This window comes from Podarcis gaigeae (genome assembly GCF_964106915.1).
Source record: "Podarcis gaigeae genome assembly, chromosome: 13".
NCBI classification, from domain to species: domain Eukaryota; kingdom Metazoa; phylum Chordata; class Lepidosauria; order Squamata; family Lacertidae; genus Podarcis; species Podarcis gaigeae.
In genome coordinates this window covers 24,043,437-24,068,427 of record NC_139689.1, presented here as the reverse complement: position 1 = coordinate 24,068,427, position 24,991 = coordinate 24,043,437, and the positions used below count along the sequence as shown (strand labels likewise).

The window sequence follows — 24,991 nt, the reverse complement described above, 5'->3', positions numbered from 1 at the left end:
GGTGGCAATGTGGGTTAAACCACAGAGCCTAGGACTTGCTGATCAGAAGGTCGGTGGTTCGAATCTGACAGGGTGAGCTCCCATTGCTCGGTCCCTGCTCCTGCCAACCTAGCAGTTTGAAAGCACGTCAAAGTGCAAGTAGATAAAGTGCAAGTAGGTGGGAAGTTAAACGATGTTTCCGTACGCTGCTCTGGTTTGCCAGAAGTGGCTTAGTCATGTTGGCCACATGACCCGGAAGCTGTAAGTCCAGTTCCCTCGGCCAATAAAGTGAGATGAGCGCCGCAACCCCAGAGTCAGTCACGACTGGACCTAATGGTCAGGGGTCCCTTTAACTTTGCCTTGCACATTCCTCTAATAGTGCTTTTCTATGCTGCCATTGGATTGGTTGGAAGGATCATTTTATGCAGACACATATTGAGGACCTTAACTAGGCAGGTGTGAGAAAAGGACAGAAGGGGGGGAAAGATATTCCATACAATAAGGAAACAAATTTCTAGCCAGCTCCAAGTCAATGTAAATGCTTTATTTTCCCAGTAGAAGTCTTCAAATATCTGAAAATAGAACAAAATGTTTTCTGCATTATGTCTATTCAGCCAGGAATGACAGAGATGAGTTGTACTGTCTAGCCCCCATGAACCCTGGAGGAAAACAGCATGGCGTCACTATATTGGCAGCATGTTATTTACTTTACATATAGTCATGGAGGAAGGAGGAGAGATCTCATGGACATTTTCCATTCTCATTGGAGCTGCAGCTGTTGCATGCTATCCTACCCTGACCCTTAAGGTCATTTTCCCTCTTGGGGACTAAGCAAGATAACAAGCATCAGAGGTCAGCATGTGCATGAGCATAATTCAGGGGACATAGTAACTGTATAAAACAATAAAATGCATCTTCATTAAAAGATGAAGTTAGATTTTTTTCATACTTATCTTTGCATTATACGTTCTCTACTATTTAGCTCAGGCCTCAAGACAATTATGTAGCATTTAGGGAAAAAGATGCAAGCCAGTAATCCAGCACTAGAGGACAGGATGGAGAAGATCTCCACAGCCACCATGTATTTTCCTTTTGTGCTTAGGTAGGTTGGTACAAATGATAACCACACACTACAAAACACCAACATGCTGAAAGTTATAAATTTGGCCTCATTGAAACTGTCAGGCAATTTCCTGGCTAGGAAAGCCACAATGAAGGTGACAATGGCCAGGAAGCCAAGATAACTAAGGACACAGTAAAACATGGTAGCTGAACCCTCATTACATTCCAATATGATTTCCCACTTCAATGAGTGCATGTCCACATCTGGGAATGGAGGGTAAATACTTAACCAAATAGTACATATATTAGTTTGAATAAAGGTGCAGGAAAGAACAATCGAATTTGTCAGTCCTTTCCCCACCCATTTTCTTGTTTTAGATCCTGGTTTGGTTGCCATAAATGCCAGAACCACAGTGATAGTCTTTGCCAAAATGGTAGAAAGGGCCACAGTGAACACCATGCCAAAAATGATTTGTCGGAGAAAACAGGCCACCTTTCCAGGCTTGCCAATGAAGAGCAAAGAGCAAAGGAAACAGAGGAGTAGGGAGATGAGGAGGGTGTAAGTGAGAGTCCAGTTGTTGGCTCTGACTATGGGAGTGTCCTTGTGTTTCATAAAAGTTTGAAGTATTGTTATTGTGATGAAAGAGAAAGAAATGTTTAAGATAGCCAAGACAATCCCCAATTCATCTTTGTAAGACAGGTAGCTTAGAACTTTGGGAATGCATTGAGTTTGGTCCTTGTTGTGATACTGATCTTCTGGGCAATTGACACAGGCGTCCATATCTGGGGGGAAAAGGAAGAACTTTAAGTGTTTGTTGTTGTTGTTGTTAATTTTATTTTTAAAAAGCTCAGATAAATGTAATTGCATGCATTACAAGCTCCTGGAGAGTTTCTCATTGTGTTTGAGATATGATTGGCTGGGACATAGGATGGGCATCTCAGTAGCCATATTTAAGCAGCAAAGGGAGGCCTGCTTTGCCCCATCTTCTCTTTTTATTTTTAAGAAGCATTTGGTCTGTCATGATGCTGACAGTTTTTATATTTCCTGTATCTTTAATGAATTGTCTCTTTTTGCTTAGTTGCTTGCTGCTTTTTAAAATCAGTGAACCCTAGATTATTCAAGAGATAAACATATGGGAGCCACCCTATATACACATGCAAAGGTTGCACATTCTTCAAATGAGTGCATGATAAGTATGTTGCATTATCAACATTCCTTGATATCACTGTATGTTATGTCTCCTACCCTTCTGGCCTGAGACCATCCCTTCTGGACATAAAGCACAGTCGTAGCAGCAAAATTTCTGCCCCTCCTTCTTTTTTCTGCTGTATCCAGGATAGCAGTAGTCATTGCACACTGAAAGCGGCAGCACCTGTACAGAAGTATGAAGTATGAAGGATGATTAGTGTTTCTTGAAACCTCCATATAGTAGGCTGTTGACATTGACTGAGAGCAGAAGAGATGCCAATGAATTTCCCCCAATCTTCAAGCACTTGTTTATACCTGCCTCAACCAGAATTCTCTTTCAGCTTGAAATGAAAGACAGATAAGAAATTCAGTTTCTCTGGCTGACATAAGTTTTGCAGGGGCAAAAAATAAGATCTCTCTTAGCCATCCTAGGCATTTTCCAGCCTGGGACACTCTCATCCAGTTGAGTTTTATCAAGTCATGCTAGAGCTCTGTAAAGCTGACCTGCTTGGGCTGCCAGAGATTTCATGATCTGAACATATTTTAATAGCATTAAAAGGGGAACACAACCAGGTGTTTTATTTTATTTTATCAACAACCTTATTTAACATAATTTGATCACAAAACAAGTGACATTGTTGGGGAGGAAGGCTTCTTTAAAGAGAAGAAAATAAAGGAATGAACACATGAGGTCAAAAATATATCATGAGCGCACTCAAGAAGTAGAATAATGCAGGTGAAATAAACAAGTTTGATCTATTCACATTTTTCATCTTTACCAAGAAAGGGAAAAAAAGGTGTAATTTATTCATTTAAAAAATGCTACCCTGCACAATTCATCACATGAAAAGCAGGCTTTTATGGCTAACCTGGTTAAAGCTTTGATGCCAAACAATTTGGTCGTCATTAATTGTTAACATTTTGTCTGGAGGAGCCTGAGGTTCTAGTCTTCCAACTTTCACTCTGGTTATTGAGCCATTGGGGAACACCACCCAGTTTGTAACATCAAAACCTACAACGAGCTCTCCATTTTCATCAAAACACACAGAATCTCCAGCACTGTTATTGAATATGATGCTCCTTAGAAAGTGATGGACCTAGGTTAAAAAAGAATATGAACAAAGAGACGGCTAAGTCTTGAATGTATTTCAATGGACATCCCATTGAAATATATTTTGAGAGGTTAGGGGCAGGTGGCGACTTTACAATAACAATTGATATTCATCTACATTTGCCTCCAAGTGAGTGGCTAAAGAAACATTTTGTATCAAATTGTATTGAAAAACATAGAAGAAAAGAAGAAAACCACCAATGGATTCTTTAAAGGCTGACTTAAGATTTATCTTTACCTCTGAATAATAAACCAGCCCTTTTTTTTTGCTTATTTTTTTTTTAAGTGTTGAGATGAAATTACCAGCCATGGTTGTACATCTTGCACTGCCAGTCTGTCTCCTTTTATCATTCTTATGTTTTTGGAGCTATATTTGTATATTGCATGTAAAGCATGTGCCACAGCATAGACAGCATTGTAGACATTATAGCTGTGGCCAGTCATCTTCATTTCAAACAAAACCCCTGAAATGCTGTCCAGCTTTTCCTCCCCAGTGCAGGTTTTGTTCTTCTTTTCATCCAGCCCCTTAGACATTTTTAATGAACAGCTGAATGTCTGTTCCCAGAAGTCTTGGATGAAACCATCTCCTTTGGCCCAGGCAGGTCTTATGATTTGAATGAACCTTTGGAATCCTAATGGTTGATTTGAATGAACCGTCAATGATATGGAACCATGGAAGGTTTGAATATCCCATATCTTCTGAACAGAGAGTGATGCAAAATCCCAGTGGGATGTAATAATCCACACTTTCCCCAGAGGTGGCCATGCCAAGAAGGGTGCTAGAAACAACAACGTTCTCACAACCTGAAAGGATGGAGGTTCTCCATATACAAAAAACACATTGGCTTTTCTTTGAATGACCATTGCATAGCTTTGCCACTGCTGTATAAGCAACTCTATCAACTCATCCACATAATTCCATTTTGGTAGTCTTACTATGAAGTCATAACAAATGCCATTTTGGGAAAGCATTGGTACAACTGTCTGCAAAAACCTATCCCCTCTGTCATCATCCACAGCCAAGAGCCCAATCCATGTCCATTTGAAATGCTGAAGTAACTTCACGACTCCCATTTGCTGGTGGACTTCATTTGGGACCATCTGGTACAAAAATGGGAATTGCATTTTGGATCCTTGTGGTGGTAAAAATGATCCATAAGTGAGCTGAAATAATAATTAAAAAATCAAATGAATCATAAGAAGATGGATTATGTTGGAATTCTAGAGATTCAAAGGCTTTTGTAGGCCATTTCACCCAGTGTTCCCAGATAATGCAGGAAATCCAGTTTTAGAGCATTCTAATCTGTTGATGAGTACTCTTTGACTAACCTTTTTAAAAACAAGTTATTTACCACTTAATATTGTTTAGCTCATATTTAACCACTCTGTTAACCAAAATATCATGGGAACTTTTTAAATTGCTAGGCAGAAATCAATATGGTATGCAAAAGTTCTGAAATCTGCATACACATAGCTTACCTGTGGTGTCTTTTGAATTGCTGAAACAATGGCCACATTAGCAGAGATTTCAGATATACTTCCTCCAATGAGAGCTATTAGATTCTTGTTGTTGTGACCTTTGAAATTTGGGACAAATCTATGTTGTGCAGAAAACAGATTGAGGGTGGCCTTATAGGTCATCCTTGCAGTGTAGTAGCTATTGAGGATGTGGAATCCCAGAGAGATATTTGGCAAGATTTTGGGATTCTCATTGATCTCTTTGACAGCAAATGCTAATGCCAGGATCTGCTGGTAGTTCTTTGGCACTGAGCTATAAAAAGCGTTGCAGCTGTTTAGTAATACAACAGCAACAGAAATAACAATCGCAAAATGCTTTTGAACTCTTCATAATTCATCTAAGTCATAATTCATCTAAATGCTTTTAAGATAGCTTAATAAGTGAAGTGGGAAAAGGTAAGACATCAAAAATAGGTATTTCCCCCATGAATTGTAAAGCAAAATGTCAGAATGTTTTAGGATTATTCTGGTGCTTAATCAGCTGTTTCCTTTAGTTACTAGTGTCACTCCCTCTGCCTACAATCTGTTTGTGGGACCTATGTCTGTCATATCTTGCTCCCATCATCCCTGACATGTAACTAGGATGCTTGTAGTTGATGGGTGTTCAACAACATCCAAAAAGCCACAGGTTCCCCACTCTCCAGTGATGTTCATATTTTTTTCAATCACTACATTCCTACCATTCAGAATCCCTTTAACCACAGATCCAATAAAGGAAGAAATATACAGTAAGATAAAATCAGTAACACCCGGAATCATTCATGTTCTTGCCTATTTCTGTGATTCCCACATGACTAAAGGAATCATGTTTGACTCAGGGTACCTCTGAAGTGACTTCAAATTTCAGCACTTGTCCCTTTGTGAGATGGGAACAGGCTGAGAAACTGTAATGGTGAAAATTACAGGAGAAATTAAACATGGCAATACTTATAAAATATAATATAAAAAGGAAGAAGATTGGGAATGCATGTGAGAGCTTGCAGATGAAGGGAAATAATGAAAGGAAACAGAAAGGAAAGAACAGAAAGGAAAGAACAGAAATGGTTGTCAAACTAACTAAACAAGGACATAATCTTCCATATCCTATAGAAATGCAAAAGGTCCATTCATTTCAAGCGTGCTGGTGGTGGAAAACATACTACTCATTTGTGCTTATCAGTGTAATTTAGAAGGCAACATGTTTAGCTATACCTGTCCGACTGTCTTAGCTATCTTCATAGTTATATGGTTAATGTCCAGATGTATCTGCGACTGAATTTTTAGCACACTAAAAAGGAAGGCTGGTTCTTAAGTCTGGTGTTTCATAACCATGTGTTCTCAGCGACTTATGTCTAAACATATTACAGAATGAGAAACAGAGAAACGACTTACATAGGTTCATTGATCAAGATTTGTGCAGGCTGTTCAGTGAAAAGGAGGTCATCATAGAGAAAGATAACTTGAGAAACAATCCCACCAATGATAAGGTCTCCTGGCTGGTAAAATTCATGAGGAATAGGGAGAGGATCGTCATATATGCTGCAGTTAATAGAATGTGTCTTGCATACAGAATGACATAACAGTACAAGCAGCAACACAACCACTAGCATGATTCTGATGACAAAATGTCCTTTCCCAACATAGATTCCCATACTTCCCACTATAGCAGAATATGTGGGTATTCCCAACTTTGCTACAGCCTTTCTTGAATGGCGGATGATACTGTGGCTACCGTGGTTTTCAGCTTGGTATGTAGCAAAAACTGTGCACTTGTTCTTATTGTTAATAATAACACCTTGTCCATCAGTATCCCTAAACAGTGAATTATCTTTATCTTCTCGCTTTAAAGGTGAGTGAGAACAGTAAGCTTCCCACTCCCCTCTTTTGAAATCCGTATGTATATAGCTCTTCAGCTATAGGTAACAATGGTTTTGCTTTGTTTGCAAAGGACCCCCCCCCCCCAATATTTTCAATCAATCTTTAAATTATGTAAATTAGAATTTTAAAAGCAGTTATGATAAAATAGACAAGATATTGGCCAATAAGAAGAATGCTATGAAGCATTGTACATGGGTGTTCATGAGTGAATTAAAACCAGCTTAATGAGGTCCTAATTTTCATGGTAAGACACTAGAAAGTGCAATGTCAAGTGGCAAGCGGAAAGGATCAAGTAAAAATGGATATTCATAGTATGATCTGAGGATTGAAAAAATAGATGGATTCAGGAGGTGGAAGCATATCCTAATATATAAACTGGGAATGTTCAAAGTAAAGAGTGACACAGCTCAGCCTACTCCTAGATTCAGTTCGGATGAAGGTTTTATAACCATGCCCCCCACCCCCACTGATTGTTGATCATGTTAATGGGCTCCAGATGTCCATAGTGAAAGAGGATGGAAAACTGTAATTTTGGCATAGTTGGGATAATTATCACTTCCCTACTTGTCCTTTGCATTTGGATGATGCATGACAAAATTGCCAGGAGTCCCCCCGCCTTTAAATCATACAACTATTATTTTTCTTTGGGAAATAAAATAGAAAGTGACACAAGGCTGAGTTAGCCCAGGTTGCTTCTGTCCAGAGCAAGAGTTAAATTCAACCACACCTCACCCATATTTGATACAGAAGAGAATTAGAGATAGTCTCTCAGGATTCCACTAAGAACAGGCACTGCTGTATACTAATGAAGCTTGGCTGTCACAGAGCCCAGAGTGGCCTAGACCCTCTAACTACAGTCAGTATCATCATCATCATCATCATCAACAACAACAACATCAAAACCAAGAAAGAGGTTCTTCTTCCCATGCTACCCCTGGGAAGCAGATGGACCCTCTTACAATGATTAACAATGCACTGTCCAGAATAACCATACATACACATTACCACACTATTGAGAATAAGATGAAAGTCCAGATTTAAATTCAGTCATAGCCTGGGGAAGTTGAAGCTTTACGGTGCATATCGTTCTGCAGATCATGTCCCATTGTATAATTCACAATACTTTGTTATTATAAATGAATTAATTTGATTTGCAGATGATATAATTGCAACATATGCTAACATGTTTATTTTTGCTTTTGTTGTGTTGTAGTTATGCATTTTTCATATTCTAAGTCGCCTTGAGCATGGTTCGAACTGTGGAAAGGTGGCATACAAATATTATTATTTTTTGTATGTAGGTATGTAACAAAATTATTCAAAAGGGAGGTGTATGGGGACCTAGATGCCATCCATGGGGCCTCCTTGGCCTTCTAAGCACTGTCCTCTTGACCTCCTGGTATCACTCCCTTCACCTCCCAGGTGCCCCACCCGGTCTAGGTTCCACCAGCCTCCACTAATACAAATCAGTTTCACATACGGTTCACAAATGGGGTCAGCCTCAGAGACATGTAGGTATCCATTTTCATTTTGAAAGTAACTCATCCAGCTAATTGACTTCAATAAATACTAGAGTACATGTATAGTAAATGACTTTAATGTAACTGTGACTTTTTTGTTTGTAATTGATGTTTGTGAAACCAAAGATTTACATCTTTAGGATAAACTTGAAATGTTAATGGTTTTATGACAAGATGCATGGTTGGTTTGAGATCAGAAAGTTGTGGAACAGAATGCAGGTCTGGCCTCTGTCACTGCCCTCAGGATTTGAGATGGATTTGAGATACCTTTCATTTCCAATTGATTCCTAACATGCTTCCTGCAAGGAGCTTCCTGCAGCCAATCAGAAGCAGCACTTTAGTTTTCTTTTGTTTCGGAAGTTGGATGGACTTCCGGAATGGATTCTGTTCGACTTCCGAGGTACGACAGTATAAGGATGAGTAAAAACATTAATAAATGAATCAGCTATAGGTCTCATTTAAATCTTTCTGGAAGCAGCCAAAATAGGAGCAGGAAGGGGGCTATTTGTGACACATTGACGGTTGTGCCTGCTTCAAGGCTACATAGGGGGGGGAGTGACTAATTACATTTGCCGAAGCATGCACAAAGAAAAGATGGACACACACATATTTTATTTAGTTTTCCTTATTAGTTGTTCCCTACTGTTTAGCTCAGGCCTCAGCACAATGATGTAGCATTTAGGGGAAAAGATGCAACCCAGTAGTCCAGCACTAGAGGACAGGATGGAGAAAATCTCCACAGCCACCATGTATTTGCCTTTGGTGCTCATGTAACTTGGTACAAAGGACAACCAAACACTGCAAAACACCAGCATGCTGAAAGTGATGAACTTGGCTTCATTGAAACTGTCAGGTAACTTCCTGGCTAGAAAAGCCACAATGAAACTGAGAGTGGCTAAGGAACCCATATAGCCCAGGACACAGTAAAACATGGTGGTTGAATTCTCATTACATTGTAGTATGATTTTCCCATCCAATGAATGCATGTCTGTATCTGGAAAGGGTGGGAAAGTACTTAACCACAGAATACAAACACCAGCTTGGATTAAGGTACAGGAAACTACAATGTAACTTGCTGGTTTTTTGCCAACCCATTTTCTCATCCTGGCTCCTGGTTTGGTTGCCATAAATACCAGAACCACAGTGATGGTCTTTGCCAATACAGAGGAAAGGGCCAAAGAGAAGATGGTGCTGAAACCTGTCTGCCGCAGAAGGCAGGTTGCCTTTCCAGGAAGTCCAATGAAGAGCAAGGATGAAAGGAAGCAAAGGAGGAGGGAGATGAGGAGGATGTAGGTGAGGGTCCGGTTGTTTGCTTTCACTATGGGGGTGTCCTTGTTCTTCAAAAAAATTCCAAGGACTAAAGTTGTGACAAAAAAGAAAGAAATAGCCAGGATAACTAAGATGATCCCTAAATACTCTTTGTAAGAAAGGTAGCTTATAGCTCTTGGAATACACTGGGTTTGGTCCCTGTTGGGATACTGGTCTTCTGGACATTTGTCACAGGCATCCATGTCTTAAGAAAAAGAAGAAGAGAAGTTTAAACATTTCCAAATGTAGAACAACAATCTAAAGAAATCAGTTCTAAAAGCTAGTGAAACTGCATCCTTTGTAGGTTTTTTTAATCTGTCTGTTAAAAGTTACTTAGCCTGCCTTTTAAGCGGATTAAAAAATTATCTGTGGATGTTCTTCAAAAAATATTTATTAGTTTGTAATATGAACCACCATTATATCCTTGATTATATATATATATATATATATATATATATATATATATATGGTTTTGGTGTCCTCGGGTGTCTTCCCGTGTAAAAGTTGGGGTGTCTAGGCGACGTTTCGACGAGGTCTCACTCGTCATCTTCAGGCTGGTGCTTTCGGCTTCTTGTTACTGGAACAGAGCGGGATCTCAATGTTTGAGTTCCTATAAATACTGTAGAGGGGGTGTGGTGTCTAGCCTCCAATGTTCTGGGCAGAGAGGAAGTTCCCAGGCTAGTGTGCCTTTTCTTCTTTTGTTCCTTAATTACTTGAGAGATACCTTGAGTGATTTCTTGAGTGATATCCTGAGTACCACTTAGGTGGGTCATTAGGTGTGGATTAGTTGCTAAAGTCTTTGTGTCTTGACCTCTTGAACTTTGTGAAGAGTTTTCCTGAGAAGATGGCTGTATTGCACTTAGTTGTGCTTTGGCTTGGCTTCGTGTATAGGGGCGAGCTGTGGTTTTGTGGCTTGTGTCAGCCAGATCTGTGTAGGGATTGCAGGGGGGTGCAGCATCCGGAGGTGCCACCATGGATTGGCTACTGGATGGTGTCAGTAATTCATCTGTGGAGAGGGTCTGGGTTTGGGTCTGGTGTGGTTGATTGGTGTCGCCCCTATACACGAAGCCAAGCCAAAGCACAACTAAGTGCAATACAGCCATCTTCTCAGGAAAACTCTTCACAAAGTTCAAGAGGTCAAGACACAAAGACTTTAGCAACTAATCCACACCTAATGACCCACCTAAGTGGTACTCAGGATATCACTCAAGAAATCACTCAAGGTATCTCTCAAGTAATTAAGGAACAAAAGAAGAAAAGGCACACTAGCCTGGGAACTTCCTCTCTGCCCAGAACATTGGAGGCTAGACACCACACCCCCTCTACAGTATTTATAGGAACTCAAACATTGAGATCCCGCTCTGTTCCAGTAACAAGAAGCCGAAAGCACCAGCCTGAAGATGACGAGTGAGACCTCGTCGAAACGTCGCCTAGACACCCCAACTTTTACACGGGAAGACACCCGAGGACACCAAAACCTGCATTCCTGTACCCGTGAAAATCTACGAAAGCAAATATATATATATATATATATATATATATATATATATATATATATATATAAAAATTATTCTCAGAACAAACAAAAACAAACAAACAAACAAACAAACAGTATCAAACAATATGGTAATTGTGTACATTATGCCTCCTACCGTTTTGGCAAGAGACCATCCCCTTTGGACACAGAGCACAATCATAGCAGCAAAATTTTTCTCCCTCTTTCTTTTTTCTGCTGTAGCCAGGATAGCAGTTGTCATTGCACACAGAAACTGGCAGCACCTGCACAGAAACATGAAGCATGATCAGAAATCAAGAAGGGGGGGGGGTTGTTTTGAGGATGTTAGTCCTCCAAATAGTGAGCTGAGCATTAGATACATAAAAAATAAATTATTAAATTTTTATACTGCCCTTCAAGAATACATACCACAACAACAACAACAAAAACAATAACCACACACAAACACTGTTTAAAAGGCCATAGATTATTTAACAAGCTAAAGTTCTGGAATAAGAGGAATGTTTTTGCCTGGTGCCTAAGGATATGTAACGAAGGCACCAGGTAAGCCTCCTTAGAGGGAGCATTCCACAAATGGGGAGGCACCACAGAAAAGACCCATTCTCATGTTGCCACCCTCCAGACACCTCACAGAGTTGGCACAGACGGATGGGGAAGAGTTGCTTCTTGAGTTATTGTGGTCCTGAGCCATTTAAGGCTTTATAGGACAAAACCAGAACTTGGAGTTGGGCCTGGGAAATAACTGGCAGCCAGTGCAGTCAGGCCAGGATTGGCATTATATACTCTGAGCAACCAAGTCACTGAATTCTGAACTAGTTTCTGAATCATCTTCAGAGGCAGCTCCCTGTATAACATGTTGCAGTAATCTAACTTGGAAGTTACCGCACAACACATAGGATAATGTGATAATACTGCCCCTCCACGGATGATGTTGTTATTGGCTTGTGCTTCAAAAGGAAAACCATAAGTGCCGGTGTGTGATCCTAGGTTTGAGCTGATTTCCCACTCTGAAGAAAGGATTTACCAATGAAAGAAAAGATAGAAAATTTAAAAGTCTAAATCTTTACAGTGTGGCTCTCTCCATTAGAACCAAACTTGATTAATCAGTTTAACCAGATTGATTACAAAGTATAATACTCCAACCCTGAAGATGACATTTGAAAATGCATTGTTTTCCTTATTTCCAACACACAGAAATAACTAGGAATATGGCAAAAGCCATTGCAGAAGAGACCTAGTTTAGGAAGAGATTTTGTGACTTAGATACCGCGACATCAGAAATTTGGCATTATGTAGGTGAAGTTAAAGTAGGTATCATTATTCATTATGGAAATCTTTAGAAAGGATATACTATAAAAAAAGCCAAAGAAGAATGTCACCAAGCATATTTCAGGCAGAATATACTTAATCATTTGTCTCTGTGCCTCACCTGATTAAAACTTTGGTGCCAGACAATTTGGTCATCATGAATGCTCAACACTTTGCCTGGAGGAGCCTGAGGCTCCAATCTTCCAACTTTCACTCTGACCACTGAGCCATTGAGGAACATCATCCAGTTTGTAATATCAAATCCTGAAACTAATTCTCCATTGTTATCAAAATGTATTGTTTCTCCAAGACTATTATTGAATATGATGCTTCTTAGAAAGTGATGGACCTAGATTGAAAGGGAATATTTAAAAAAAGGATACTGTGATGGGATAAAGAGCTGCTTGTGCGTAAAGCTTGATCCCTCCGGGTTTTGGCTGGTCAGCCAACCTGAGTCTCTAACGGAGCCCCCAAAGCATGACTCCGTCAGTCGCTGGTAGTATCCGACAGTGGGCGTCTACGGAACTTACTCCAACATAAAAGCTGTTTGACGGACATGCGCCTCCTGGACTCTCTGCGTGACAGCTTCCGGCGAGGGGTGGGGGTTCCTAAAGGGGGTCTTGTTACCTCCTCACTGTTCTCACTGGAAGTATCCCAGAGCCTCCCCTCCGACTCCCTTTCCCTTTGAGCTCCTGCTCTCCCCCTACTGGTTCCCTCTTCTGCTGCAGAGTCTCTCCTATTCTCCTGGAGCCTTTCTACCACCTGTTCTTCCGATGGCAGTTCCCTGACAGATACCTAGGACATAAAACTATTTCAGTGACCTTCACAAAGGTGTGCTATTGGAAAGCAAATGCAGTGGCTCTATATTACTAGTTGCAATTTTCCTTCATTTATCCCAGTATCAAAATTCCCTGTTTTAAAATGACACTGACATTCATTATCCAAATGGATTCATATAAAACAGCAGCAACAACAGTGACAAGTGACCCAATCAATGTTGATAGGATTGTTCTATGAACACATAGAGTTCCTTTCACTGTTTGATTGAGTTTTAATTACCTGCCATGATTGCACATTCTGAAAAAAGAATCTCTCATCTCGCAACAACCTTCTATGCTTCGATCTCAACCTGTATAGGTGATGCAAAGCATGTGCCACGGCATAGACAGCATTGTAGGCACTGTAACTATGGCCAGTCATCTTCATTTCAAACAAAATACCAGGAATGCTCTCCAGCTTCTCCTCCCCAGTGCATGTTTCCTTTTCATCTTCCTCCTGCTTCTTTAATGAACAGCTGAATGCCTGTTCCCAGAAGTCATGGATAAATCCATCGTCTTTCACCCCAAAAGGTGTTATCCCCTCAATAAACTTTTGGAACCCTGGGGGCTGATTTGAGTGAGCAGTGAAAGATATGGAACCATGGAAGGTTTGCATATCCCAAGTCCTTTGAAAGGACACCGAAGTGAAATCCCAGTGAGATGTAACAATCCACACTTTACCAAGAGGTGGCCATGATGCACTGAATGTTGCAAATAGAAATATCCTCACAATCTGAAAAGATGGAGGTTCTCCATATACAAAGAATACATTGGCTTTTGTGTCAGTGAGAATGACATAGTTTTCCAAGTTTTCCAAAAGCACGTCAACCATATTCTCCACATAGCTCCATTTTGGTAGTCTTATTATAAAAGCATAACATATGTCATTCTGGGAAAGCATTGGCACCATTGCTTGTAAAAACCTGTCCCCTTTGTCATCATCCACAGCAGCAACTCCGACCCATTTCCACCCAAAATGCTGAAGTAACCGCACAACTCCCGTTTGCTGGTGGGATTCAGTTGGGACCATTTGATATAAAAATGGGAATAGCATTTTGGAACTTTGTAGTGGCAAAAATGATCCGTAAGTGATCTGAAATAGTATGTGTAAAAATCTGTTTGTTGAATTATCTATCTTAGAATTATCTTAAAGTGGCATGTCTAAGTGGCAGCTTATAGTGTTGGATATGCACAGTTATTTTCCAAGGAGAACCATTACTTCCTTGAAACATTTGCAGATAAAGAATGTGTTGTGCCAAAGCATCAGTATGCAAAGACAGGAAATGGATTCTAAGAACTGTTTTTCAATGAACCTTACAATCAATAAAAGGAAACCATTACGCCCCCTCCAAGAATCATCTTAAAGTGCGGCAATGACAACAGGGAATTTAATCTGCACCATCAGAAGGAAGGGAGGCAAGCAATTTAGACAAACCAATCCTTAACTTCGTTAACTGAAGTGACGTAACTTCGCCTCCAGCCATGGTATGTTTTCTACATTGAACGTGTTCTTAACTCCCTATATTATCTAGAATGTTATGACACTCTGGTATGAGGTGAATAGTAAGGCCTTAGTACATGCTTACTTATCTCTGACACCACACTGGTTTGTGGACACAGGGAAAAAGCATCCCGCACATCAGAAAATAGGAAGGAAACCAGTCTGAACAAGAGGACTGCTGCTTTCCCCTCCATCTCCACGAGTGGTGGACCTTGGGACCTCAAATTTCAGCAGTGCCCTGTGTGATGCCAAAATTTGGCATCCCCGCTCTCACCTTCCATTCTATATTATAGTTGTGGTTCCTCCTGAAGTGCCCCCTAAATATCCCTCTGATCTCCACCATCCATGATCTAGAGAGCTGCAGAAGTGTTTCTGGGTATTGATCAAGTTTGATTTCTCTCAGAATCGGCTGTGACTTCGGATTTAATCTTAACTTCTTCTCTAATTCTTTAATTTTCTCCAAAATCTTATCTTTCCTCTCGTTTTGTGTCCTTTTCTTTACAGCATTCTGTTGTATCAAGAACCCCCTCATCACGGCTTTGCTTGCATCCCAAATAGTTCTTTTTTCCACCGTAGTGTTCATGTTTATCTCAAAGTAGTCCTTCAAAACTTTTTGGGCCTTCTTAATGATCTCCTGATCTCTAAACAAATTGTCATTCATCTTCCATCTAAAGGAACCGGTTGGTAATAGTGTCATATCCATTTTCAGTGCATTATGGTCGGAGCAGGTCTTTGGGCAGATTTCCACCTTTCTGACCTTGGGTGCCAGACCTCTAGTTATCCATATTTGGTCGATTCTTGTCCAAGTCAGCTGGGCTTCAGAGAAAAATGTTCCTTCTCTTCCCAAGGGGTTCTTCATTCTCCAGATATCAATCCAATCCATATTGTCTGTCATTTCAAAAAAGGTCTTTGGTAGTCTTCCGTCTTTTGTGATGTTTTGGCTTTGTGACTTATCCATGTTAGTTGATACGACCCCATTCATATCTCCCATCATAATGATGTTGTTGTAGTCCAGATAGTCCAGCATAATCTCATGCAACTTTTTGTAAAATTCCGATTTCCCTTCATTTGGGGCATAAATTCCTAATATCAGGATTTTCTCTCCTTGATGTTGTATTTCGATTGCCAAAATTCTTCCGTGTTCATCTTTAAATAGAAATTTAGGTGAAAGGCTCTCTTTTGCATATATCACCACACCTCTCTTCTTTACTATGTCCGAAGATATGAATTCCTGGCCAAGCCTTTTATTTATTAATACTTTTCTGTGGAGCCTAGTCACATGTGTTTCTTGTAAACAAATAATGTCCAATTGTTCCTTTTTTAATATGTGAAAAATTTTCCTCCTTTTTTCCGGGATGTTACAGCCATTTATATTCCAGGTCAAAAGTTGCAGAGACATCCTGAATAAATCTGGTTATTTTCCTTGGGGTGGTACTTTGTTCTCCGGGTCTTCAGGGTCCGAGGGTGCAGGTACCCCTGGTGGTTCAGGCCCCGAGGGTAGTTCAAGTCCTTTATGAAGGTCCTCTCCGTATGCAGTCAGAAACTTATCTCTATCTTCCAGTGTTCTGATTTTAATCTTCTTCCCTCTAAAAGTGAAAGATAATCCTTGGGGAAAATCCCACCTGAAGATGATTGCGTTGCTCCTCAACAATCTTACTAGTTCCAAATAGTCAGATCTAAGGTCCAACAGTTGTTTAGGAATGTCCTTGTAAATTTCAATTCTTTTGTCCGAAATGTCCAGTGACTTTCCGTAATGCAGGCCCAAAATCTTATCCCTTTCCTCCTTTGATCTCAATGTTATCAAACAGTCTCTGGGCTTCTCTTTCTTTATAAGTCTTCCAAGCCTGAAGGCTGATACTATTTTAAAGTCTTTTTCCTCTAGGTTCCAAAACTTGGAAAATTCTTTAGTCAGAAACTCAGCTAGGTTGCCTTCTTCCACTTCTGGTACCGACCTTATCCTTAAGTTGGTCTCCCTGTTCTGCAGTTCTATCATGGAAAGATAGGTCTGATGTTCACCTACTTGTTTACTGAGTGGTCTTACCTCTTTTTCCAACTCTCCCAGTCTTTGGCTGGTATCCTCAGCCAATTTCTGTTTTTCACCTGCAGCCTCCTTCAGTTCTCCAATTGCATGTGCATTTAAAAAGCCACAATGTTTCAGACAGTGCTTACTGGAATTCCGAACGGTGCTTCAAAGTAGCAAGTCCAAACTCCCTCAGATTGTTTCAAAGTTTAAGTTCAAAGTATCCAAACCTGCAGGCTGACTGCTCAGTTGCTCAGGCAGTTCCAGCGCCTGGGTTTCTTGCTTAAATTGTAATCCAGATAGAAGAAAGGTATCACAATCCCAATAGAAGTCATAAGATCAATTACTTAAAGTCCTTAATCTGCTTAAAAATAATTTCAGTGGGTGCCCAGATCAGTTAGGTTGAAAGTTCACTCTTTGCCTCCACTCCTCCAGCTCTTTACTTTGAAGTTCAGTGTCAATGGAAGACGGACTTCCTGTTTTTCGTCACTCCGCTTTCAGCCAAATTAGATATTTTTAGATCTTAAAGTTTTGTAAAGTCCTTATTACTCACGGGCTGTTGCTTTCCGAATCAGAAGTTTCAGGAAGAAAGGTCAGCGCTCACCGGCACCAGCAACGCGGCTTCGCTCCGTTGATTGCGAGACGACCCACAGCGCCGCTACCCCCTCCGCGATCCGGAGCCCCTTACAGGGTCCCTTCAACGTTTCGGGGGCTGCTCCTGGCGCCCGCCGGGTCCCGAGACCACAGGCTTCTGCCGCCTGTGGTTTTTCAAAGTGGGTCTCCGCTTCGCCGCAGCGGACGACCCGTTCTCAGCGGAGCTTCCCTCTCCCAGTTAGAAGAGGGCAGCCATTGCCGTTCGCGCAGCCTCCGGAAGTCTGTGTGATGCCAAAATTTGGCATCCCCGCTCTCACCTTCCATTCTATATTATAGTTGTGGTTCCTCCTGAAGTGCCCCCTAAATCTCCCTCTCATCTCCACCATCCATGATCTTGAGAGCTGCAGAAGTGTTTCTGGGTATTTTCACCACAGTGCGAAGGGCAATATGCTGCTGTAGAAGAAGCAGGCGGAGTTAGGGCTCTTACAGCTCTGGCTGGTGTGTGATATGGGCACATTGTGGAATGCCACCTACCTTATGCTTGAGTGTATGGTGGAGCAAAAGATGTCCATGAACTCTCTATTTATGGAGAAGTTATGGTGTAGGTCCCATTAGGAGGCAGAAGTGGGGTGTCATTTCCTAGCTAGTGATGGTTCTCATCCCCTTCCTGGAAGCCACTTAGTCACTGAGCAGCAACAAGGATCTCCTCAGCCAGGTGATCTTCATGATCAGGCATCTCAAGAACTTTCTCAAATGTTATCCTAAAATCAAGATGCTATGTCACAATGGTGAAACCGCCATACCTTCATGCACACAGCTTACTTGTGGAGTCTTGTGAATTTCTGAAATGAAGGCCATATTGGCAGAGATCTCAGAGAAACATCCTCCAATGATGGCTATCAGATTGTTCTGGTCGTGACACCTGAAGTTGGGGGCAAACTTCTGTTGGGTGGAAAGCAGGCTCAGAGTGGCCTTATAAGTCATTCTTGCAGTCAAGTAGCTATTGAGGATGTGAAAACCCAAAGAGATATTTGGCAAGATGTTGGGATTCTCATTGATCTCTTTGACAGCAAATGTTAAGGCCAGAATGTGCTGGTAGTTCTTAGGCACTGAACTGTAATAAGAGTGACAGCTGTTTAATAAAATGAACATGACAATAATAAAAAGGCATTTGTACTCTTCATCATTTAACATCTGTTTGCTTTCATGAAAACTAAGTTGTCTAAATATTTTGGGATCATTCTAGAGCTTAATAAACTGTTCCCTTATCTTATTTTTATGAATACATTTCTTGAAATGTATACATTGTTTGATTGGAAAAAAACAACAACCTCTCAAAGTGGTTTGCAAAAAAGACAAATTGTTAACATTAACAACAGGTAAAATTGACAAAAATAATATAAGACATTTGAAAAGTTAAAATACTCAGAATAACAACCATCCCAATGGATGAATGTGTATGTATTTTAGAATTGTATGCAATATTAGTCATTCTCAGACAAAGACCAATTGTAATTAAGGGACATGGCTTAATTAGGAATATTAATTTCTATAAGTCTACTCTGAGTTTAACTGTGGATACAACTGATGATATCTGTATATTTGGAGAATGCATCTAATTTTGATGAATCCTATATTCTAGGCCAAATCAACCTCATTAGGTGACATTCAGGAGATATCCAATATGAATAAGGTAAAGGGACTCCTTACAGTTAAGTCCAGTCACAAACGACTCTGGGGTTGCGGTGCTCATCTTGCTTTATAGGCCGAGGGAGCTGGTGTTTGTCCGCTTCTGCAGACAGTTCTTCTGGGTTATGTGGCCAACATGACTAAGCTGCTTCTGGCGAAGCCAGAGCAATGCACAGAAATACCGTTTACCTTCCCGCTGGAGTGGTACTTATTTATCTACTTGCACTGCATGCTTTCGAACTGTTAGGTTGGCAGGAGCTGGGACTGAAACAATGGGAGCTTACCCCGTCATGGGGCCTCGAACTGCCGACCTTCTGATCTGCAAGTCCAAGCGGACAGTGGTTTAAACCACAGTGCCACCTGCGTACCCATACAAATTAGGCTCCTTCTAAATCAAACATAGGTCCACCCAAACTCTTGTGTTCAATTTGAAGGTCAAGGGGTAAACAACAAAAGAAGAAAAACAAATATTTATTTCCATGCATCCCTTATAATGAAAACACAACTGTGGGACAGTGGGGGAAGGAGAGAATTGAGGTGTAATGTTATAACTTACAGTTCTAGTATCAATCCAGGGAATAATTTCAGCAGGGCTCTTCTTTTTGCATCCAAGCACAATAGTTTGGGAAGGATTTAGAAGAAACCTAGCAGAAGCTGATTCTTTGTTTTCACTGCATTTTGTTTGACTGTGTGATGGTTGTAGCACAGACAACAGGGCTGTGAAGACTGGTTGCGTGTGAGGAGTTTCATAATTAGACAAGGCACTAATCGTATGTGTTTGTGTATCACAGCCACACACCAAGAACCGCAGTAAACAGTCAATAAAAGGGGGGAATCCTTTTTAAAAATACGCTAGAGCCTTAAAGGCTGTTATTCTACTATACCCTTTTTGCACAAGCTCTACAGTGTAAATTTTAATATATTTTCTTAATATATAATTCATCCACTCAAACTCGAATGGAACACTTGCAGTCACTGTCAATTTCTTTGGTGAAGTAAAAACAAAAAAACCCTACCCCCCAGTAATAAAAATTCTAATTCATAGTGGCTGTTCAATTTCTCCAACCACTTTGCTGAAATCTTACAAGTTACTTAAGACTTATCCTAACAATCTTGTCCACTGAGCATCCATTCTGATATGCTGGTGACACCTTTCAATGCATTTTCCTGCAATTTTCCGAACTGCAAAAGTCTATTTCTTTTTAAAGTGAATTTGGTGTGCAGCTAAAATATTTTGCTAGAAGATACTAAAATATCAAGTTTATTAGTCTATGTGTGTGTGTGTGTTTCTTTTTATTCTTTCCAAGCGACATTGCTATGATTTAATACATTTCATATAATGTATTTGTGGTCATTTTGTAAACTGTACAGTGTTTGTTCTGATATTAAGCCATTTTCATATTTGATCAAATTAATAAATAAAACCTGAGAATAATCCACCACGTGCTTATTCAGTAGAAGCCCAATAGCAATGCACAAGATCCATTCAGTCAATTAGTGGTTCGTGATAATGTTTTAAAGAATGAGAAAGAGAACAAAATTAATGCCTTACGTGGGTTCATTAATCAACATCTGTGTAGGTTGTTCTGTGAAATCAAAGGTATCATAGTTGAAGAAGACCTGGGAAACAATCTCTCCAATAATGAAGTCACCTGGCTGGTAAAATTCATGAGGAATATGGAGGGGATCATCATTTATACTGCAGTTAATGGAACGTGTCTTGCACACAGTGTGACACAGCAGTAGAAGCAGCAGCAGTACCACCAGCAGCATGACCCTGTTGAAGAAAACTCACCTCCACATGTAGATTTCCATGTTTCTGTCTACAGCACTATATATAGAGTAGATGATAATACATGAGAAATAGATCCAGTGCTCAACAACACAAAAGTTTTTCCCCCTCTTCTTTCAGTTTATCTTGCTGATGACACCTGTATATCCATTTCGTAAGAGGATGGAAGCTAGTCATTTTGACAATGATAGGTGTGATGATAATTTCCCCTGTGTGCTGATGCTCCTTGAAGTTGCATCATGTACACAAAAAGTGCTAGGACATCCCTCCCTCCCAGACTCTAGCACTATAATTCTCTTTTATGAGGAATAACAATCAGTAAGTTAGTCTTAGCCAGGAAGTTGTAGACTTCTGTACAAATGTTAAGGTCACACAAACAATCACTCCCCTTTGGCATAATTTGCTTTAAAGGTTGTGAAATTTGAAGCTTGGTGATCATATCCTTTAAGAGATCACTTCCAATTCTTGCTTGTCCTGACAGCAAAATATTCCAACCTTTTCCTTATGCAATTTCCCTGTCTGGAACTTGGCTATATCTTCCCCTGTAGTTTGCCTTGTGTTCATCAGCTGTGATGCTCAGCTCAAGTATTGCAACTTGAATAATAGCCATAAAGGGCTGTCACATGCAAGCTTGTTTTCTTCAGGGTAGGGCCTGAACCAATAGCTTCAAGTTAGAAGAAAGGAGATTCTGACAAAACATCTGGAATAACTTTCTCTTAATAAGAGCTGTTTGACAGTGGAACAGAGTCCCAAGAGAGGTGGTGGACACTCCTCCCTTGAAGGTTTTTAAGTAAAGGTTGGATGATCATCTGTCATGTATGATTTAGTTGAAGTATGATTTAGCTACGATTCCTGCATAGCAGGGGGTTAGACTGTATGAGCCTTCCAGCTCTACAATTCTATAATTCTATGATTCACCTAAATACAGTGGTGCCCCGCAAGACGAACGCCTCGCAAGACCGAAAACCCGCTAGACGAAAGGCGCTTCACTAAACGAATTTCTCTAAGGGGTTGCTTCGCAAGATGAAAAAATCTTGCGAGTTCTCGCAGGTTTTTTCCGCTCCCCCCCTTTCCTAAGCTGCTAAGCCGCTTATCAGCTGTTCCGCTGATAAGCCGCTTAACAGCTGATCGCTAAAAGCCGCTAGACCGCTAATAGCGCTAATCCGCTAAGCTGTCAATGGGCTTGCTTTGCAAGACGAAAAAACCGCTAGACGAAGAAAATCGCGGAACAGATTCTTTTCGTCTTGCGAGGCACCACTGTATAGGAAGTAGGTCTCAGTGTTTTGGAGTGGAGGTTAATTATTGTGCTGAACCTACCACATTCCGTTTTCAAGAAAGGAGTAGAAAAGACCAATGGACTCCCTTTCCTTACCTATTTCCTCATTCTGAGCCTTCAGTTTATAATCCTGTCCACCATCTCACAGTTCACTCATCATCACTCAAACATTATAGTCCTAACTCTGAGCAGGAGCTGGACTTTTTACATGCTACTTTTGAATACAGAATAGGTCAAAATCTCTATTCAGTCCCAATTCCAAAGGAAAAGGCTCACATTTGAAGCTAAGGCAGGATACTTGGTTGTAGCAAAAACTCTTCAAAGATAGAATAGGCTTGGTTGGCCTGCATTCCTTCTTCTACAACTGTTCTTGGAGTGAAGGATATGTAAAGTATAATGATGTTTCTGTCAGGTTCATGAAAAGAACCAAACAAAAAACAAACAAACAAAATATGTGGGTGGGGAGAGACATCAGAAGAACTGTCCTGGCAGTGACTTTATTTTTACTAGCAACAGTAGAGCTTTCCTGTATTACAAAGAGCTGATAGATGCAACCCTATATCCATCTTTGGTATGGAAGAGTACACAATACAGAAGAATACAGAATACAGAAGAATGAAGGCATGGAACCTGTTTAAGGTAGATTGTGCCTGGTTCAAGTCAACTGAGAAGATTTTTAGCAGATATGTTTCCTTGGATCCATTCCAGTCTCACTTAAGGCCTGGTCATGGCATAGAAACTACCTTGGTCACCCTGGTTGATGACATTTATCAGGAGAGAGATGTAGATAGTTCCATCCTGCTTGTTCTCTTTGACCTCCTAATGCATTTTGATGCTGTTGAAACTTCAATTGGTCCAAATTGCAGCAGCAAGATTGCTGGCTGGGAATTCCTTCAGATCTCATAAGACCTCTGTTTTAAAACAGCTGAACTGGTTGCCAGTTTGATTCTTCACCCAATTCAAGGTGCTCACATCAGTGTTTAAAGTCCTAAATTACCCAGGACCCATTCCCTACACTGTAGTGATCAGGTGGGATTGCTATGAGGAATTATAACAAATATAGAGTAAGTCATCTGTGACAGCAATGAAAGCATTACGTTGACTGGGTTTAAGCTATTTTGATATGATTCTTGATCAATCCACACCTCTGCATCCCTGTTCCATTTCTCTTTCTTCACAAGTCATGTACCCACTTTGACAGGCAGGTGTCCTGGGTAATCAAAGACAGTGGGCAGTTTCTTTGCTGTAGCTTTTCTGATATGTTAATCTTAGGATGTTAATCTTAGGGCCAGGAAGCAGGTTTCACATAAAGGTGATAATGATAGCTGTCCTCCTGGCCACCCTTCTTATCATGTGTATTGATTGTTTATGACCTCCAGGGTTGCTGAATGCACTCCTTTGTAGTTTTCATTCAACGATGCCTTATGAGGAACGGCTAAGGGAGCTGGGCATGTTTAGCCTGGAGAAGAGGAGGTTAAGGGGTGATATGATAGCCATGTTCAAATATATAACAGGATGTCACATAGAGGAGGGAGAAAGGTTGTTTTCTGCTGCTCCAGAGAAGCAGACATGGAGCAATGGATCCAAACTACAAGAAAGAAGATTCCACCTAAACATTAGGAAGAACTTCCTGACAGATTCTATGATTTACCCCAAAATATGTATGCCTAACTAGTGTTTGTAGTTTACCTTTGTCCCCATGTGGGGTTTGTTGAAATGCTCAGAAGAAATCTGATTGGTTCTTATGAACACTCTGTAAAAAGTTCTTTTGTGAATAAAACGATCTGGGCTGATGGGTAGAAGGAGAGAGATTATTATACACACCCCTCCCAGAGTCTTGCTGGTTCTAGCCTCTGTGTGTATTCTTATTAATCAGAGTTCAATCCTTCCTTTACTTTGAGAACGCCTCACTACACATCCTCTCTGGTACTGAGATTGGTATATTATTCACTCTTGTTATTCCTCCAACCTCGTAAGTTTGGTGGCTGGCAGCCTGGGTGAAGGAATTCTGTATTTTAAAAATCTTTTTTAAGGGTAGCTCTCTACTACTGCAGAGAGCCTGCTAGACAGATACAACATGAGCTGAAATTGGTGAGGCCATTCTCTGTAGCAGCCCCTAAGTTGTGGAACTCACTTTCCTCAGAGGGGTTTCTACCACCGTCATAATACAACTTTCAGTGAATGCTGGAGATGCACTCGTTCACGCTGGTATTTGATACTCCTGGTGTCTATTTTTAGGACCCACCTTGAACTTCCGGTCGGCGCCAGCGTTTAATGGCGGTCCTTGCTTCGAGCTCCGAAGGAGGACTGCTCCACGAGTTTGGGTCTGACCCGCTACGGCGAGCGGGGGACCCTTAAAATCACAGGCACGGAAGCCTGTGAACAAGGAGACTCGGTGGGCACCTTTTGCGCCCCCCGGTACTGTGAAAGAGCCTTTTTAAAGGCTCTGGAGCGGCATCGGGAGTGAGCGCGGTGCTGAGAGTCGCAACCCAGCCCGTGGAGTGAAGCCGCGTCGCCATGAACGGAGAGCGCCGATTCCTTCCTGAAATAGAAATCTGACCGTAACACCCGTGAGTAAGATTGAGGGATTGAACGGGACATAGAAATTTAAATTTTTGAATTTTGGCTGAAAACGGGAAAGGCATAAATTAAGGAAGTCTGCCTCCCCGAACTGCATGACAAGTAAAGCAACGAAAAATCAAAGCTGCATTTGAAAGAAAACAACCTTTTAAACTGACTAACTGACATCGGATTTTAACTTCCCCCAATAAGCGGGGAAAAGGGGGAAGAAAAATTGGACACTGCTATCCTGCTCGAATTTAACAAAAAAAAAGAGATCTTTCACTGTCAAACCCCCTGGCTGAACTGCCTGAGCAAGGCACCGGGAAAGTGAGCTGTCAGTGGAGACTGGATACAAAGTTGGGGTTTTGTCT

The 24,991-nt window shown here is 40.9% G+C and overlaps 1 protein-coding gene across 1 annotated transcript; it reads right to left on the bottom strand.

Moving 5' to 3' along the window:
* Positions 1-928: 928 nt before the first annotated feature.
* On the bottom strand, positions 929-14,216 carry LOC310830792 (vomeronasal type-2 receptor 26-like; the record flags this gene model as incomplete). The annotated part of the gene is made up of 10 exons (XM_083710631.1): positions 929-1,824; positions 2,288-2,414; positions 3,100-3,327; positions 3,645-4,505; positions 4,821-5,130; positions 6,231-6,377; positions 9,653-9,749; positions 11,844-11,904; positions 12,490-12,717; positions 13,428-14,216. 10 exons carry the CDS (start codon positions 14,214-14,216, stop codon positions 929-931), a joined length of 3,744 nt encoding a protein of 1,247 aa, XP_083566757.1.
* Between the last annotated feature and the right edge of the window lie 10,775 nt (positions 14,217-24,991).